General features: G+C 42.0%; 1 protein-coding gene and 1 long non-coding RNA gene across 2 annotated transcripts in view; one reads left to right on the top strand and one right to left on the bottom strand.

Annotated features, from left to right (window-relative positions):
- The window catches only part of LOC143669366 (uncharacterized), a 38403-nt gene extending 35370 nt beyond the window's left edge, over nucleotides 1-3033 (bottom strand). The window contains exon 1 of the long non-coding RNA XR_013168883.1: nucleotides 2849-3033. This is a non-coding gene — a long non-coding RNA (uncharacterized LOC143669366). The remainder of the gene's footprint in view (nucleotides 1-2848) is intronic.
- Nucleotides 1-18191, top strand: part of MAP3K5 (mitogen-activated protein kinase kinase kinase 5) — a 212684-nt gene that overhangs the window by 71787 nt on the left and 122706 nt on the right. Inside the window, exons 3-7 of the mRNA XM_077144113.1 lie at nucleotides 3801-3824; nucleotides 8005-8198; nucleotides 8956-9124; nucleotides 10552-10658; nucleotides 12952-13122. Of these exons, the coding sequence (XP_077000228.1) occupies nucleotides 3801-3824; nucleotides 8005-8198; nucleotides 8956-9124; nucleotides 10552-10658; nucleotides 12952-13122 (665 nt within the window). The remainder of the gene's footprint in view (nucleotides 1-3800; nucleotides 3825-8004; nucleotides 8199-8955; nucleotides 9125-10551; nucleotides 10659-12951; nucleotides 13123-18191) is intronic.

Here is an 18191-nt window from a genome sequence, read left to right as displayed (position 1 = left end):
TGAACAGAAGACCTGCCAGGGTCCACTGGGGTGGGAAGAGGACTCAGAAGGGGACACTCCAAAGGCCACCAGCCAAGGACATGCTCTCTTTTCCCTAGCAGAGAACTCCGCCTGCTCTTTTCTCTTCCGTTTTCAGGAAGCTTAGATCCTGGTCACTAATCCTGTCCCCACCACCCGGAGTTGGATTGGACGGTCAGCCCCATACCAGCTGCTCCCACTTCCTTCCCCTGGCTGTAATTGCTCAAACTTTAGGCACAAAAGCCTTCCCATTTTGGAGACTCTCCATTTATTTATCCTTAAGATGACCTCTGCAAGGAGCTTTGTCCCAAATAGCTACCAAAAGCTGTTTTTGCCTCCCTTTGAATGAGATCTAGACTCGATTGCCTCTTTGGTCTGGCTTCCTATTTAGTTGTTAAAAGATACTGGAACGTTGTAAAAGCATTTTTTTAAAAATATTTTTGGTATAGCAAGAGGTTGCATTGACCCAGCGTCCCCAAAAAATCAGACTATGTATAAGTTGTAGTGTGGTAATGTGTCTTCAGAAACATTCACTCATAGGGAATTGAGTTTATGTTGACTTTACCTCTTTGATAGCACTTTAGAGGAGAAGTTTCCATGATGCAAGTGAAATATAGAAATTACGTGCTAAATTTTTTCTTCTTCCTCCCCTCCTTTTTTTTTCTTCAGTGGATTTAGTACAAATTAAATCTCATTTTTCTACCACAGGAGTTAGATATCTTTTGAGGTCTTTCTTGCTCTTAATTTGTACTGAGTTAAAATGCATAAAATAGTGCCTTTTTTAAAGTTGGTACCTTCTTTAAGATTATATCATAAACTTTGAGTCAACTCTGTTTCCTTCAAAAGAACAATTTGTATTCATTGAACATCTGCAAAACATAAGCTATAGTGTAAGGATTCAGTCAATTGTTAGAGGAGTGATTTTTTTAAATATATTTTTATTAAGAAATATTCAAATACATACAGTCCAACCATGTTATACAATCAGTATTATCACATAGTTGTGTATTCTTCACCATGATCATTTTTAGAATATTTATATAACTCAAGAAAAAGAAAAAAAAAAAAGAACTCACACATCCCATCCCCCTTATCCCTCCCTCACATTGATCCACAGTATTTCAGTCTACCCAATTTTTACCCTTTGTCTCCCCTTATTATTTATTTATTTTAATCCATATTTTTTTTACACATCTGTCCATACCCTGGGTAAAAGGAGCATTGGGCAATCACAGTCACATTGTAAAAGCTGTATCATTATACAATTATCTTCAAGAATCAAGGCCGCTGGAACAGAGTTCAACCTTTCAGGTACTTCCCTCCAGCCCCTCCGATGCACCATAAACTGAAAAGGGATATCTACAGAGGAGTGATTTTAATGTGGTTTCTTAATTTGTGATAATGTCCGCACCGTCTGAAAAGAAGGGAATCTCCCAGGAGGGTTGTTCATTTTCCAGGTGGTTGGAGAGTCGAGCCAGCAGTGTGGGTCACTGTATGCATTGCCCAGCGCAGGGGCCTCCCGGCAACCTCATCCCACTGTCGTTTCTGTGCCAGGAGCTTCGGGAATGGATGATGGGGATTGGGGGTGGGGGGGGTCGGCTCTCCCCACGGGCACAGGCACGAAGTCGCATTCAGCTCTGCTCTGAGAGGCCTTTGGCCCCGAGTCAAGCCCCGAATGCAGAGCTGGGAGGGTCAGCGCCGCTCAGCCCCGCTGGGCCAGCTGGGAACCGAGCCAGGCCCCACACTTCTTCACCCTCCCGCATCTCTCCGTGTGACCTGGGTGTGGCCAATCCCTGGCTCTTGCATCCAAGGAGGTTTGACGCCGAATGGGAGACTCGGATGCGCGGTGGTGACCTACATGACACGCTGTCTGGGGTCCGAGCTGGGGCTAGCGTTGGCAAACGTGAGGACAGCTTCTGCCCCTGTCGGGAGGGGGCGCTCACTGCGGGCAGGCACGGGCGGCCTGCAGAGTGCCGCTGGCTTAGGCTGTGCACACAGGTGGTTTCCGCAGAGAGGGGCACAGCCGTGTCCTTTGGAAGTGACAGAAGGACCTTCCCACCCGAGACCAGTGTCTACGGGAGTGCGGCTCGCTGCTCTGAAGAGCTGTCTCATACATCACGTTTGGGAAATTCGGTGTACTGTTTCCTGGCTTTGTGATTATCCAGCATTTTCATATTTTATTTGTCATGAGCCTCTGTGGATGTGTGCATGTGTAATAACCACCCGTGGAACGCCTGGAAGAAAAGCCACTTTCAGCCTTCCCCCACGCTGTCCACTCTCTGTCCTTGAGTCTCACCCCACAGGCACCAACATGCCCACAGTCTTGTCACTGTGCCCCAGGACCTTTGAACAGCCCTGTCAATCCTCCTTTCCTCCGAATCCCACCACCTGAGTGCCAGAGCCTAATGGTCAAATGCAATATATTCCCCAAATCCCTCTTGAATCCTCTCTATACACCTCCCCAAGCACCTGTCTTCTTTAGCTGAGGAGAACATTTGTTTTATTGTTCCCTGCCGGGAGATTTGTGTTTCCTGCCTGCTTTGACTTGATGTGGGGTCCTTCATCCACGCACACCTTGACGTCCCCCTTCTCTGCTGAGCTCCTGTTGTCCCTTCTTCAACACCAACAACCTTCTTCAAGGAGCCACAGCCTCCCTGCCCATCCCGCTGTGACCCTGGCCATGGCCGTGCACACAAGCACGTGTGTCCATTCTCGGATGGTGTCCTTGTGCAGCGACCTGCCTTTTCTATCTCCAGTTAGCTGGCGAGCCCTAGGAAAGCATCCCTTAGTATTTTATCTGGCTGCCAGAACTACCCAGCACAATTCCTACCTCTGTATATTTTTGTTTATTCATGTTATCCTGAAATGTCCCTGCTCGAACGAGGCCAAAGCCCGGGCTGGCCCCTGTGCCCACGTGTCCCTTGGGCTTCCAGCCAGCAGGACTTGCCCTGCTGCCTTCTGGCCTCCCCAGGCCTGGCTCCCCTCCTTCGCCAGATGGACCCACCGTGGAGGCGACACAGATGCCTTCCGTTTCCTGTTGCCATGGCAATGCAGATGTCATCTCTTCCAGCACTCTGTCCCATTTTCTTTTCTCTAAACCATGATTTCCCAGCCTTAGTGAGGCCCTTGTTTCCCACCTTTTCTAGTTGTCCCCCCCACCCCCACCTTGCGTCTCAAGTCATTCTGCTCTCGAGGAACAATGTCAATGACGATGACTGACTTGAGTCAGGCGGGGACCTGCCCTGCACCGGGCACTGCCTGGGAACGCGATGCAGATGTTCACGTGCTCCTTACAACCCAGAAATGGGGACGCGGCCCTGTCCTGTGTCCGCCCCACCCCACCCCACCGCTCCCTGCATGGCTCGCCTCTGCACCTGATGCGGGGGGCCCTTCTCCCTGAGAGGCGCTGCTGCCTTTCATCCCTGGCACGAGTGGGGCTGTATTTAGGGGAAGCAAACTCATTTTAACCTTTTCCCAAGCCCTTCATGCTGATAGGGTAGCTGTGCAGCACCAATATTCTGCAGAAAGGAATTTTAGATGATTCTGTGCATAGAGTTCATAAGTTTGTCTGTTTTCCTTAAATCATGGGGAAGATGTGTATGCCTTCCTGGCTCCCCATCAGAAAGTAAATTTCTCAGATGTGAGAACTTACTCTACTCTCTGTGATTTCTAATTGCAAATGAAATTGTTGATGAATTTCGAGTAGTTCAATAAATGCTGTTGAATTGTTTGATTTTGCACTAACTGCTGCTTTACTTTTTTTTTTCTTTCTTGTTTTTCAGGAAATCATTTGCCAGAAAAATACCGTGAGTATATTCCTTAAACCTTTCAGACATTTTTTTTTTTAATCTATCTTTTTCCATCAACTAACCTCTGGTGTTTTTTAATCTCCACAAATTAATTCCTCTCTCTGTTATTTCTGTTTAGTTTCTGACATGTCGATATAAATATGATTATCTTATCCAAATATTCCATTATGATGAGACTTATTTACAGTAATGGGAGATGACACTGATACCTTGTTTATTTCCTATGTAATTATGTCTTGGAAAAAAAGATCCCCATACCTTAACTGTGGTAAATATATCCACACATATACGTCTCTAACAATCTATGTCTGTACCACACTACAGAATTTCTGCCCTCCACATCGGATTAATACAAAAGTTAAAAACTGAGAAATAAAAATAAAATTTTAAAAGGCTGCATGGGAAAAACTATCAGCAGAAGCAGCCCTATCAAGCTAGGGTGGTATTTTTTCATCTTAGAACTTAAGCCAGTATATAAAACCGGAAAAGATGCACACCTGCAAATTAGAGTAGAAATAATATAGTACGTAAAAATCTGCACATAATTCAATTTAAGATAAGACAATTGATAGTCTTTCCTCGGGTCGGAATTGAGAACATTTCTGCTTACAATTTCCCCAGATGGAGGCTCATTGCAGCATAAGTAGTGTGGCCATTATACTTTAGCCTTCACATCGACCAGGAAATGAGCCACAAATGCTTCACGCTTTAATTCGGCATAACGAATTTTATTAAACAAATCCTGGGGAACATGTCCAGAGGGCCAGGCCATGCGCTGGGTGCCATGGATGCATGGCTGAATGTGGGAACAGCCATATTTGTAGCTGTGCTGCAAGCTGGCAAATAGGAAGTGCCAGGGTCTGGCTGGGGACGAGAGAAAACTAATCAGCAAAGGACTGAATGTTTCAACTTTATTTTTTGAAACAGTGAAGATCATTGGGTAGTGGCAGACCATATTTTGAATCGTCGGTTTTCATAGCCACAAAAACAAGCTTGGGCCAGAGACATTAGCCTTGCTGTTTTATGAGTATACCTTGGGGTTTTGAAATTTTTAGAAATGTGGTATTGCTTTTTATGGAAGCAAGTTACTAATCAGAATTATTACCTTACTAATAAAAATTATCTTACTAATCGAAATTATTACCTTATATTAAAAGGCAATTGTTTGCGCAGGAGGTGTCTGTTCTTGGTTGCACAGTGGTTGTTCTTACTTGCTTGGGATTTTCATTTCAGTTGTTTCAAACTCTGGACTCTGTAACAATCTGCAATCTGAAATCCTGCAGTAATAGCATTTCTAAGTTGTGTGCTGGCCAACTTGGGAAATAAATGTTCTGTATCATTAGTTTTCATCATTTTGCAAAAGTGCTTTTCTCAGCAGTTGATGCCTTTTAAAAACCCTCAACCCTGGCCCAAGCAGCCCTCACGCCTTCCTCGACTGCCTGTGGAGCTCCATCTCTGAATCCAGGTCTTCTTGCATCCCTGCACCCCTTGCAGCTCCTCTCTCCACCCGCCCTTTTGTTCTACTACAAACAGTGAGAAATTGAAAGAAAGAAATCTGTTGCCTTAGGAACATGGGGTTGCAGGGTAGGGTACAAATCCTGCGGTGAGACCTGGAGCTTAGGAAAACCCTTGACTTCCTTGGATATTTTTGGTTGGGACTCTGCAGGCTTATCCCACGGGGATTCTGCAGGCTTCCAGAATCTGCTTTCCTCGGCTATTTGATGACTCTTGTTTTCTCCCGTTACCCCACCTCTGCTCACACACAGATGGATGTTCTCTCCCAGGGAAAGTCACACAGAGGCGCGCCTCCCCGTGCCCAATATTTTATGATCATGGGTTGTATTTTGTGTCTTATAAAGTACAAGCCCACGTGATATAAGAGCTTCCAGACAGAGAGGTTCACCCAGCAGCAGGAGATTCCTATCTTAAACCCCAATAGCACCTCTCAGTTACTGGCTTCTCATCCATTTATTCTCATTTCATGACCTGGAAAATTCAGAGCATCTTCTGCACTTTTGAGCTATGATGCACATCTAAAACAGAACCTTTGATTCTTTTGCTCTTTTATAACCCTCTCATAGCTTAAGCTCTCGAAGCCTTGGAAAATAACCTCTTGATAGCCGAGCTCTTAGGCAGTGGCTTGGGTAAGAGGATTAAATGAGGTGGACACGCTGCTGGAAACATTCCAGAAGCAGGTCAAGTTCATTTTCCCCCTTCCTGACTCTTCTTCCATGAAGGAGGATTGGAGAAGTGGGTTAGGGCCCCAGCAGGACTGCCCCTCCCTCTGGCCCAGAGAAACTTCCTGGGCTGGATCCCAGATGTGTCCCTCGGCCTCACCTGTTTCCTCACCAATAAAACGGAGGTTGCAGCCCCTTCCTCGGCGGGCCGTTGTGCTTAGGACCATCCTTGGCAATGCAGGTGGTGAGCCCGTGTGTGCTCTTAGTTCATGCCGAGGTTAAGAGGAGATGTGCCTTGTTCTCCATGACTCTGATGCGACTTGGACTCCGTGGGCTCCTGCGGCGGTGATAACCAGGGTTTCCCTCCCGCCTCCTGCTGCTTCTCAGCCCTTGGCTTCTTTCTTTCTCTGTGGTTTTTCTCTGAGAGGCCTCTCCTATTTCCTTGAATTCAGCCATGTCAAATAATTCCCAGGTCTATGCTGTTAGCTTGAACCTCCTCTACCTTCCAGTCACGTATTTCCAGCCCTCACTGTGGCACCCTGCAGCCCTTACATCCCAGCCTCTCTACAGGGAGTATTTCACCCTCGCCACACGCCGGGTTCTGCTTTCTGTCTTCCTGCTCTCTGTTAACATAACCGCTCCCTTTCCAGGTAGCCCTTATCTAAGACTGTGGAGTCACCTTTACACCTCTTTCTCCTTCCCTTTGGAATCCATTTTCAGGTATCAGGCCTTGCTGACTCTTCCTTTTAAACATCGAGGATGATTCCCCTTTGCTTTTGTTAGCTGCCTGGCAACCTTTGTCGCTTCCTGCTCCATTTCCTCAAATCTTGTTTCTCTCTCTTGCAGTCCACCCTGTATTCTGCTCAGACTGTTCAAATGCACAGCTTTGGTCATGTTTTCCTTCCCGCTCTCAATCCTCCCCTAATTCCTCATCGCCCAGAATATGCGGCTTAAAATCTTTCGCTCTTCATTCCGTTCCCTCCCTGAGCCCTGAGCGCCAGTCCGCTTGGCTCACTCGGGCATGTCCAGTCCGATGTCCCCTTTTCTCTTCCTAGAAGAAACAGCTGTGCTGTTGCTGGCCCTGGGGGTCCTCGCCGGGCATCCTCCGGGGAGCGCTGGAAGCGCATTGTGCCAGCTTGCGTGGGTCGGGGGAAGGTGGGCCTGGGCTGGGTGGGACAGAGAACAGGGCAGGGTTTGGATCATTCTGGTCCTGGGGTGCTGTGTTGATGTGTTTTGCCTTCTTCCCAAGAGCAAGTGGTTGGGTTTTAAGCGGCCGAGGGAAGTGATCCGATATAGGTTGCTGGGATCACTTTTGGCCAAGAGAGGAAGCAGGGAGACCAGGTCAAACTACCTCCAAGGATCAGGCCAGCCGTGCGGGTGGCACGTACTTTACTGCCAGCAGAGAAGATGGAGGGAAATAGGCAAATACGGGATGTGTTTTGGAGGTAGAATAGACAAGACTTTGCTTGGATATGGTTGGTAAAGGGAGTGGAAGGGTCATGCATTGCTTCCTGGTCTCTAGTTTTGAGAATTGGGGGAATAGATCAATAGAGCCACCTGTAGGGGACCAGCTTGGCTCTGGTCTCACTTGCCATATTGCCTGTCACGTGCGCAGCCCTTAATACATATTAGCTCTTTTCATTTGCATCCATTTATGCTCGGGCTAAATGTGAAGTTTCTTGAAGGCCAAGGACTGGGTTTTAAGCTCCTTTGTTTTTCAAACAGCGTATATTGCAGTGCCAATGTTGAATAAATGTTTAATTGATTGCTAGAAACCGTTCCATACTTTTTGCATCATTTATAAGTCTTAATTATTTGAAGTAATTTATTAAGGAAATTAGAGGAAGTTTCCATTTTCCAAGGTCATAAATGAAAAATGAGATTTTGCTCTGCTCCTTCACATGCAGACATGTTCTTTAAAAGGAATGCGTAGAGTAAGACGTGAGATGACATCCTGGTGGTGTCCGTGACCTCCCCCCTCGGGTCTCCTCTCTCCACAGATGTGCACCGGGAACTACACATTTGTTCCATACATGATCACGCCACATAACAAGGTCTACTGTTGTGACAGCAGCTTCATGAAGGGATTGACAGAGCTGATGCAACCGAATTTCGAGCTACTTCTTGGACCCATCTGCTTACCTCTTGTGGATCGTTTTATTCAGCTTTTGAAGGTGGCGCAAGCAAGTTCCAGGTAAAGTTTAATGATGACTTTTGGTTATGATTACGACCATGGCAACGTCTTAGCAGATGTCTTTAGATATCCAGTGCTCTGCTGAGAACGAGAAAAATCAAGTGTAGTACCCTCTAAGTAGATGAACTAGATCCTGTATGGTCCTGGGTTCCATTTTATTCAGCTGTATGCACAGAAAAGCAACTTGGTAGCAGCAAAAGGAGTGAATGCTAACTGCTTTGTTGTAATGGTAGAGCCAAAAATATCTACAAATAATTATCTATACAAAGTGAGTACAGACTCATCATCAGAATAAAGATCCAGGGACTGTAGAGTCAGGGCCAGGACTCTGCAAAACTTGCGGAGGACCTTATTCCATTTTAGTTAAGAACAATCATTTATGTTAACAAATGACACACTGAATCAGGAAGTAAATGCTGTATTATATTCAAAGCATTGGCACCTCTCATTGATTTAGAGCAATTTCTACTCAAAACCATAAAATGAAAATGAAGTTTGACCACTTTAAGGGTTAAGTTGTAGTTTCCTGGAAAGTTCGTGGATTTGGAGCACCTCCGTCTTGAATTCTCTCTGAAACGAGATACAGACTTCCAAACCTCCCAGTAACACGAGGTGACATGCTCTTTCTATTTTAATGAGTTGAAAGCTACTAATGCTGCAAAAAAGCATCAATTTCCTTATAAAATTATTGCTTTCTGTTGAAATCCTTTCTAGCTAGAGGCAAGAGTTAGTACTTTGAAATGTGTTTTCTCCCCAGCCAATATTTCCGGGAATCCATTCTCAATGATATCAGGAAAGCTCGTAATTTGTATTCCGGTAAAGAACTGGCAACAGAATTGGCAAGAATTCGGCAGCGAGTTGATAATATTGAAGTCTTGACAGCAGATATTGTCATAAACCTGTTACTTTCCTACAGAGATATTCAGGTGAGAAGATGCTTAAAGTAAAATCTTTGTCATGTAACATGTTGGAGGAATAAGGCAGGGTTCATGACAAAACTCTCTGTTAGCTAATAGTAATTCATATTCCTACACTTGATTTTTATTGACTGGCCCAGCTTTCCCATAATTTAGTGATGAATGGGAAGGACTTATGTGAATTAGTCATCAGTGATTGCAAAATCCTTGAATGGTAAAGGACTGACTTTTTTTTCCTCCAAAACAACAAAAAAAGAAAAGAAACTGCTCACGTAATTCTCCATGGGCATCCTTCCTGCCAGCCTCCATCATTTTATGAAGCTTTGTTTTGACAAATAGCAGGAATTTTTAGAGCATTCTGGACATACACTGTACCCTTGAAATTGTGTTGCTTGGAATTGATAGGGCTGGATCTAATTAGCCAGAGCAAGAAATATGTAACTGTAAAAATACACTTTTTTCTTTTGTATGTTGTATGGCGGGGGTCACATTTCATTGTTTTCCATGTGGCTATCCCATTATTGCAGCACCATTTGTTGAATTTTTGTCTGTTGGTTTGTTTTTGTTGGTTGGTTTGTTTTTTGGGAAGTGAATCGAACCCAGTTCTCCTGCATGGCAGGTGAGAATTCTACCACTGAACTACCCTTGCAACCTCCCTGCCCACCCCCCACTTTTTAATATCTAATAAAAATTGCTTTTTTATAGCAACTTAATTATAAAATAAAGAGCAACTTCAAAAATATATAACACAAAACCCACTGATGTATTATATCATTTGTAGTGACATGTCTTAACATTTTAAAAATATGGTAAGCAGAATAAAACCCTCTCTGAGTTGGTTAAGTGGCTCCTGGTTTCTGAGTGCCAGGACAGCCTCCTGGGTCTGTGCGAAGTCCGGTCTCCTGTGTGGGCAGGAGAGAGTGACACAGGTGACCTGCAGGGGTTCGTGGGATCCCAGAGCCGCGGCAGCTTGAGCTGGGTTGCAGGTTGGCATGGCACATTTTTCTTACTTGTAACAGAAGTTCATTCAATTGAACAGAAGGTCGACCAGTTGTTCCACGTCTTTGAAATTGTGGAAAAATCTGCCCCCATCCTCATGCCCACCCCCGAAAGCAGCTGGTATAGGTCAGTGCCGGCCAGGAGCCTGACTCCATGGGGAGGAGAAAACCACTTGTATTTAGACAGGGTGTGTGTGTGTGTGTGTGTGTCTCATATGTACTCTCTAGGTTTCTAATATTTTGTCCATATAATCCAAACCCTTTGTAAGAAAAAAAAAATTTCTTTTGAGTTCTAGTTTCATCAAAGAGTTCCATGGATTCTAACTTCTCCTTTTGATGCCCTTCTCAGATTCTGATACCTGGTTGTCAAAAGGTTTGTCACTGCCAGGATTTTTTCCTAATGGTTTAATTCTCCACTGTTCTGCTCTTGTTTGAAAGGACTATGATTCTATCGTGAAGCTGGTAGAGACTTTAGAGAAACTGCCAACCTTTGATTTGGCCTCACATCACCATGTGAAGTTTCATTATGCGTTCGCACTGAATAGGTAAGAAGAAAACATTCCCTTCCACAATGCACTAATATATCATTGACCCACCTGTGGAGTCTCTAGAGGGTGTGTTTTTACCATAATATTGCAACCACTGTCTATTAGAAGGAAATATTGACCTATCTGTGTAGCTCATTTAAAATATATCATGCATTCTGACTTCTTTCTGATTTTTTTATCAGTAAAATGGTCCCTTATTATTTGTATATTTAAATTCTTACAATTCTTTTTCTCTCTGTCAAAGTTTGTATTTGCCGTTGATATTTTTTAGTATTTTTAGATCATGTGAGCATAAAGTTATCTTTAAGCAAACAAACTCACCATCAAAAGGTTATTCATGCAAAAATTAACCAAAATAGAGTGAGGATGGTTATGTCCAGGTGAACACATTCCTAAGTGGACACTGTTTCCCCCAGAACTGCTCTGGACACACCTGATGAGAGTGGAAATTCTGCTGGCCGCGTTGTAGATTGAGAGCCCCTGAGTCTCCTGGGCCCAGTGGCCCCCTGCACTCCCCGTGGCCTGCCCCATGCCTTCTGTCTGACTCAGGGTGGCCTGAGTGCCACCTGCGGCCTAGAGGCACCAGGCAGGGCCCAGAGCAGGGAACCGGCCAGAGCTTAGCCAGTCGTGCTGGTTCTCTTCCATGGTGGGAGAGTTGCCTGCATCTGTGATGACCACAACTGGAGAGAACGATGAGGGGCAGGTACTGTGCTGCAGCTTAGCCCTTCCCCTGGGTCAGGTGAGGCTCATTATACTGGTTTTACAGATGAAGTTGGAAAAGGCTGAATAACTGTTCTTCAAGGTCCGTGGTTGGTGTGTCGCGGGACTGGAACTCCAAGCCAGTTCTAGCTGACGCTGAAGGCTGCAGCCTTCAGCCCTGGGCTCCACTGGCTCTTATCTAGAACAACGCCAGCATCTGCTCACCCAGAGAGCGTTCCTGTCCGCCTTTATCCACGCAAACTGTACAGCTTGCTAACTTTATCAGTGTATGTATAATGAACACCTGTTTTATCCTCCTATTTGTTAACCATGTTTTTCTTTAGACTTGACAGACTTAGATGAGTCTGCTGGAGATTTTACCTGCTCCAGTTGGTTTTCAAATAAACCATTCCTGGGAGGTGGCGTGAAATGTGTTACATTTTTAATGGAAAGTGAAAGTCTATAAGAGCCTTTTGTAGTTTTCCTTCATCTAATTTTGGGGGGCTCTACTTTTCCTAAAACAGAATATAAGGAAATGATAAGCATATTTCTGTGAAGCACTGTTTGAAACTCAAGGTATTTAGTACAAAATGCACTATATGAAGAGAAAGATACAAAGCAATAGTTGAGGATAGAATATAACAGTTTTATCGAAATATAATTCATGTATCATCCAATTCGCCAATTTAAAGTGTACAATTCAGTGGTTTTTAGTATATTCACAGAGTTATTTGACTGTCAAGAGAATCAACTTAAGAATAGTTTCATCACCCCATTAGCAGTCCCTCTCCCACTTCCTCCAACCTCTCCCCTGCCTCAGCGCTGGGCAACCACTGTTCTACTTTGTGTCCCTGTAGGTTTGCCTGTTCTAGACATTTACATAAAATGGAATCCTCCAATATGTGGTCGTCTGTTACTGGCTTCTTTCACTTAGCATCGTGTTTTTAAGTTTCAGGAAATAACCCTTAATAGCATTTTTATCTGATTTGAGAATGGTCTACAAGTACTTGCTATTTGGAAATGTCCCACATTAAGCACCTTCCTTGGGTAAACAATTGCCCACATTGAGAAATGCTTGGATTGTACTTGGTTTGCCAGTGTTGTCTGTGAATTAGTCTACTCTGTGTTTTGGACACAAGCCATTGAACTCTGTGGTCAGGGTTTCGTTCCTTTTTGGAGTAGTCAGTTGTACCCTGCTCATGGCCAAGTACCCTCCTAAGCTCACTCCACCAACTTGAGCCTGCATATAGGCTGTGAGGGGAACTGGGGAGCCTGGGTGGAAGAACACACATCCATCACTGTATCAGAAGAGCAGCTCAGAGACCCTCGTTACACACAGGAGACATGCAAGAGGACCAAACAAATCAGCTTAGGACAGAGGTTTACAGAGGACTTTCAAAATCTGATTATTTTTTAAAAATATTTTTATTGAGAAATCTTCATACACATACAGTCTATCCATAGTATAGTGATTGTTACCTTTATCCTTGCAAGCTTCACTAATGTGTATCAGTGCATCAAATAAAGTTGTAAGACAATGATTGGCCTATTATTTCTGTAATTTATGTCAAAACAAATCTCTTTTCCTTAGGAGAAATCTTCCTGGAGATAGAGAAAAAGCTCTGGATATTATGATTCCCCTGGTACAAAGTGAAGGACAAGTTGCTTCAGATATGTACTGCCTAGTGGGTCGAATCTACAAAGATATGTTTTTGGACTCTAATTTCACAGACACTGAAAGTAGAGACCATGGAGCCTATTGGTAAGTGATATAAAATGAGCAAGATACTTAACTGATAAATTCATGATTTAAAATATGTTTCATGTGTGGGCCACAGTAGCTCAGCAGGTAGAGTTCTCGTCTGCCATGCCAGAGACCCATGTTCGATTCCTGGTGCCTGCCCATGTAAAAAAAAAATGTTTCACAAATGAGAGTATTCGCATATTATCATTATCCTTTAGATTGTGTGTTATGAACTGTCATATTTTATAGCTTTAGTAAATAATTTTGATGAAATTCATTTAATATGACAGCAAATTGAAGTAAATTAAAGTTAATAAAACATAATAAAAAAGACATTTGAAACAGTATGTATAATAAAATTTAATTTTGTGGAGAAGTTTATAAATGCTTATAGGAAGACATTAACAAAGACCTGATGAATGGAAAAATGTACCTAGTTTGTGGATGAGAAATTAATGATGTTTAATTCCCTCCAGGAGGGCAAACTGATTCTAAACTTTGAATGAATGAAGGGTCAAGAATGGGCAGAAGCATTCTGGAGAAGAACAAGGTGGGGGTTCCTTGGTCTACCAAATAACAAGACTTAATATAAAACTGCAATAATTGCAATATTGCAGGATGGGCGTGAGTATAGATAAATAAGCATCAGAACAGAAGAGAAAGGCCAAGACAGGCTGAGATATAAGAGAGACAAGATTTATGACAGAGTGTGCCTCATGAACCAGAGGGGAAAGGATGGGCTATTTAGTAATGGCACTGGTAAAATGTGTTTATGTGCTTAGAAAAATAAAATGAAATTGGATCCCTACTTCATATCAAGCATAAAAAAACAAAATCCAAAGGAATTAAAGACCTAACCACGAAAATAATACTTTTAGAATAAAATATACACACTATATTTATGAACTGGAGACAGCAAAGAATTTCTTAAACAAGGCTTAAAAATAGCATTAATCATAAAAGGAAACATTGGGAAACTTGACTTGACTGCATTAAAATTTACTCCTGCTCATCAAGGTTCTGGCTTTTGGAAATGGCAGAGCAGCTTCTATTGCATGATCCTTCTGCCAATAACAATACTGAACTTTGGAGAAACACCAAAAACAAAAAGGTTGAAGGCGCCTAAGAGTGACTAAAAGTGGTCAGAGCCTGCAGAGCTTTTGACCCTTTGATGAAGGTACACACATTGGGTAAGATCCACATTTAAATGGTTTTTCCGTTGGGAGCACTGGCTGATCTCCAAGGCAGAAGTCAGACAGAACCCAAGACTGAGGCTGCCAGAGTAGCTGGAAATTGAGTGGGTTATTCCCAAAGTGAAGGAGCCACCAAGGGAGGAACCCCCAGATCTGTGTATAAATTCCCCTCCAGTTCTTGGTAGACCCATGAAGTGTGTGTGTGAGGTGTAAAACTCCAAGGAGCACAGGAGAAACCAGAAGCTGGAAGGCTAACATTGCTGAATAGAGAATTCAGCAGCTGCCCATTGCAGGGCAGTCAGAGTTTGGAGTTGGAACTTCACCAACTTGGAGAAACTTTACAGACACCTTGAACTTTCCACTGACGCTTTAGAAAGGCCAAACCTTTGGAATAAAAACTGTATCCTAGGACTAAGGGAGTGTGAAAAGTTTAGTGAAGAAATAGGAAAGTATCATCCATAATTAAGAGAAAAAAAATCAGTCAATAGAAATAGGGCCACAGCAACACTGATTTTGGAATTATCAGATGAGGGCATTAAAGTGACAATGATCAATCTGTTAGAGAGTCTACTGGGAAAGATAGCTGTAACGGGTGGAGATATGAGGAATTGTATGGGAAACATGGAAACTATAAAAGAACCAAATGGAAATTCTAGAACTGAAAAATGTAATATCTGAAATAAAAATTTCTTCATATGGGACTTAAAGCAGGTAAGGCATAATACAAGAAAGGATCAGTAAACTTGTAAACAGGTTACTAGAATTATTCAAGCTGAGGCAGAGGAAAATCAATGGATAATAAAGAAATTAATAGTCTTGACCTATGAATAGCATTCCGAGGTCTAATATAAACTTTTAATTGGTCTCCCAGAAGAAAGGAGAGAAACAAATAGCAGGAAAAATATTTGAAGAATTAGTGAACAAAGATTTTCCAAATTTGATCAAAATCAACAGTCCACAGTTCCAGGAATCTCAGGAAACACCAAGCAGGATGAATAAAAAGAAAACGATATCCTGGCACATCATAGTAAAATTGCTGAGAAATGAAAATAAAGAAAATGTCATAAATGCAACCTGAGGGGGAAAAATCTATCACATACAAGGGCAAGAGCAGGCACCAACTTCTCATCAAAAAGCCACCAAAAGACAACGCAAAGACATCTTTAAGTGCTGAAAGAAAAAAACAATTAACCTAGAATCCTGTACCCAATGAATAAATCATTCAAAAATGGAGACAAAGACATTCTAGAATAACAAAACTTAAATAATTTGTTGCTAGCCTATCTTCACTTCAAGAAATATTGAAGGAAAATCTTTAGGCTAAAAGGAATTGATGCCATTTGTAAACGTGTAATATTGTATGCTGGAAGTGGATAAATATAAAAGGTGGCACCAACAAAATGAAAAAAATAGAACACTCACAGGGAGCAGAGAATATAGCCAATAAAGGATTAGTATTCAGAATATATAAAGAATTCCTAAAACTCTTTAAGAAAAAAAATATAGAAAATGGGCGTAGGATATGATCAGGCTATTCATGAAAAGGAAATCACAGATAGCTAATAAACATATTTTAAAATCATAGAAAATTATGCTTAACTTACAAGTTAAAATGAGATACAATTTTACATAATTTGGATTAACAAAAATTTATGCATCTGACGATATCAGTTGTTAGCAAGGAGGTTGAAGAAATGGGAAATCTAGTCCTTTGCTGGTTGTGGTATAAATTTTCCACCTAAAGAAATATGGCGTTATTAAAGAGAGCTGACAGCTTGCCTACCCTAATCTGGCACATCTACCATGTTATATAGCTAGAGAAACTCTTTGAAGAAGATATGCCTATGAATAATCACTTCATTATTGTTCTTAACAGCTACAAGTGCAAAACAAATCTAAGAAAAAGGTGAGCAAAATAAGCTAGTGACCTAAGGATACATAGAGTGTGGTATCACTTATAAAAAAAAACTGTCATACATATGTAGTAAAAGTATGATGCATGAATAGAAACGATGTGCTCCAAATTCAATATAATGGATTACCTATGGGGAGGCAGGAGCAGAAAGGAATCATGAAGTCATTCCCTTGCAGCTTCAAGTATATATATATATATAGACTTTTTTTATTGTATGGTATAACATATATGCAAAGCAAAGAAATAAAAAAGCAATAGTTTTCAAAGCACTCTTCAAAAACTAGTTACAGGATAGATCCCAGAGTTTGTCATGGGCTACTATATCCTCCTCTCATATTATTCCTTCTAGTTACTCCAAAATATAGAGGGCTTAAATACCTTTTTTATCATCACAATCGACTTTTTTTTCCTTCTTTTTTTGTGAACAATAACGTATATGGAAAAAAGCTATAATTTTTGAAGCACAGCACCATAATTAGTTGTAGAACATTTCAGACTTTGACATGGGTTACCATTTCACAATTTTAGGTTTTTACTTCTAGCTGCTCTAAAATACTGGAGACTAAAAGAGATATCAATTTAATGATTCAGCATTCATATTCATTTGTTAAGTCCTGTCTTCTATGTATAATTCCACCATCACCTTTGATCTATCCGTACCATTCTTTGGGGTTGTTTGAGCTATGCCAATTCTAACTTTTTTATATTGGAAGGGTGTGTCACTAATATGGGGTAGGGAGATGGAACCATCTGATGTTCTGGAGAGGCTGGGCTAGGTTTCAGGACTTATCTGGACGAGTGACCCATCTAGAGGTTGTAGCTTTCTGGAATGTTACTCTAGTTTCATGGAACCCTTGTGAAATCTTATTTATTTCCCTAGGTATTCTTTAGGATTGGCTGTAATGGTCCTGGTTGGGGTTGGCAGGTTATGATAGGTAGTAAGGTCTACCTGAAGATTGCATAATATCAACCTTCAGGGTAGCCTCTCGACTCTTTGTGAACTCTCTTTGCCACTGATACTTTATTAATTACACTTCTTTTCCCTTTTGGTCAGGATGGAATTGTTGATTCCATGGTGCCAGGTCTGGATTCATCTCTAGGAGTCATCTCCCACATCACCAGGGAGACTTTCATCCCTGGATGTCATGTCCCACGTAGGGGGAAAGGCAATGATTTCACTTGCAGAGTTGGGCGTAGAGAAACTGAGGCCACATCCAGAAGTAATTCTTAGGCGTGCCTATAGGTAGTCTAAGCTTCTCCACTACCTACATAAGCTTCACAAGAGTAAGCCTCATAATCAAGAGCATGCCCTATTGATTTGGGTATCCCTGAAGTTTGTGAGGTTTAATAGTTTCATAGTCTTTCTCCCCTTCCTCAGGGGACTTTACCAATACTTTTTTATTACCTGCTTAACATACTCTAGGATGTTTCCAGGCATTACAATAATCTATACAGGATTAGAGGACCTCTTATTCTGTGCTTCCTGTGTTTCAGATGTCCAAATGAGCTATGCAGATAGGTTGAATTAGATTATGCACTATAGAAAATTTCAGTTCCATCTCAAATAAACCTTTCTTCCATTGGTCTCAAAGAGTATGTGTGGTTCTAAAATATAGACACTGTCTTCCTTACCCCTATGTTCTGAATTACTTTAACCCCAACCTGTTCGGCTTCGTTCTTATCTCTAAATATCAGATTATATGTATAAAACAGCCTCTGAAAATCCAGAAATAATAATCACTACTCCAGACTTAAGGTGTGCAGCTTCAAGTATATTGAAAACATTCTATGTCTTAAGCTGAGTGGTGGGGGCATTGGGGTATTGCTTATATTATTACCTTATACTTTTTAGTATTCCTAAAATATTCCCTAATAAAAGAAATATTAAAGGAAGTTGACTTAATTCAGGAATTCCTCAATGATAGCCATAACAATTTTAAGGTTGTGAAACAGCAGTCTTAACTATCAGCAGATAAATC

This window comes from Tamandua tetradactyla, chromosome 25 (assembly GCF_023851605.1).
Source record: "Tamandua tetradactyla isolate mTamTet1 chromosome 25, mTamTet1.pri, whole genome shotgun sequence".
Taxonomy (NCBI): domain Eukaryota; kingdom Metazoa; phylum Chordata; class Mammalia; order Pilosa; family Myrmecophagidae; genus Tamandua; species Tamandua tetradactyla.
Note: the sequence above shows the minus strand (reverse complement) of the source record. Positions and strands in the feature narration are given on the sequence as shown.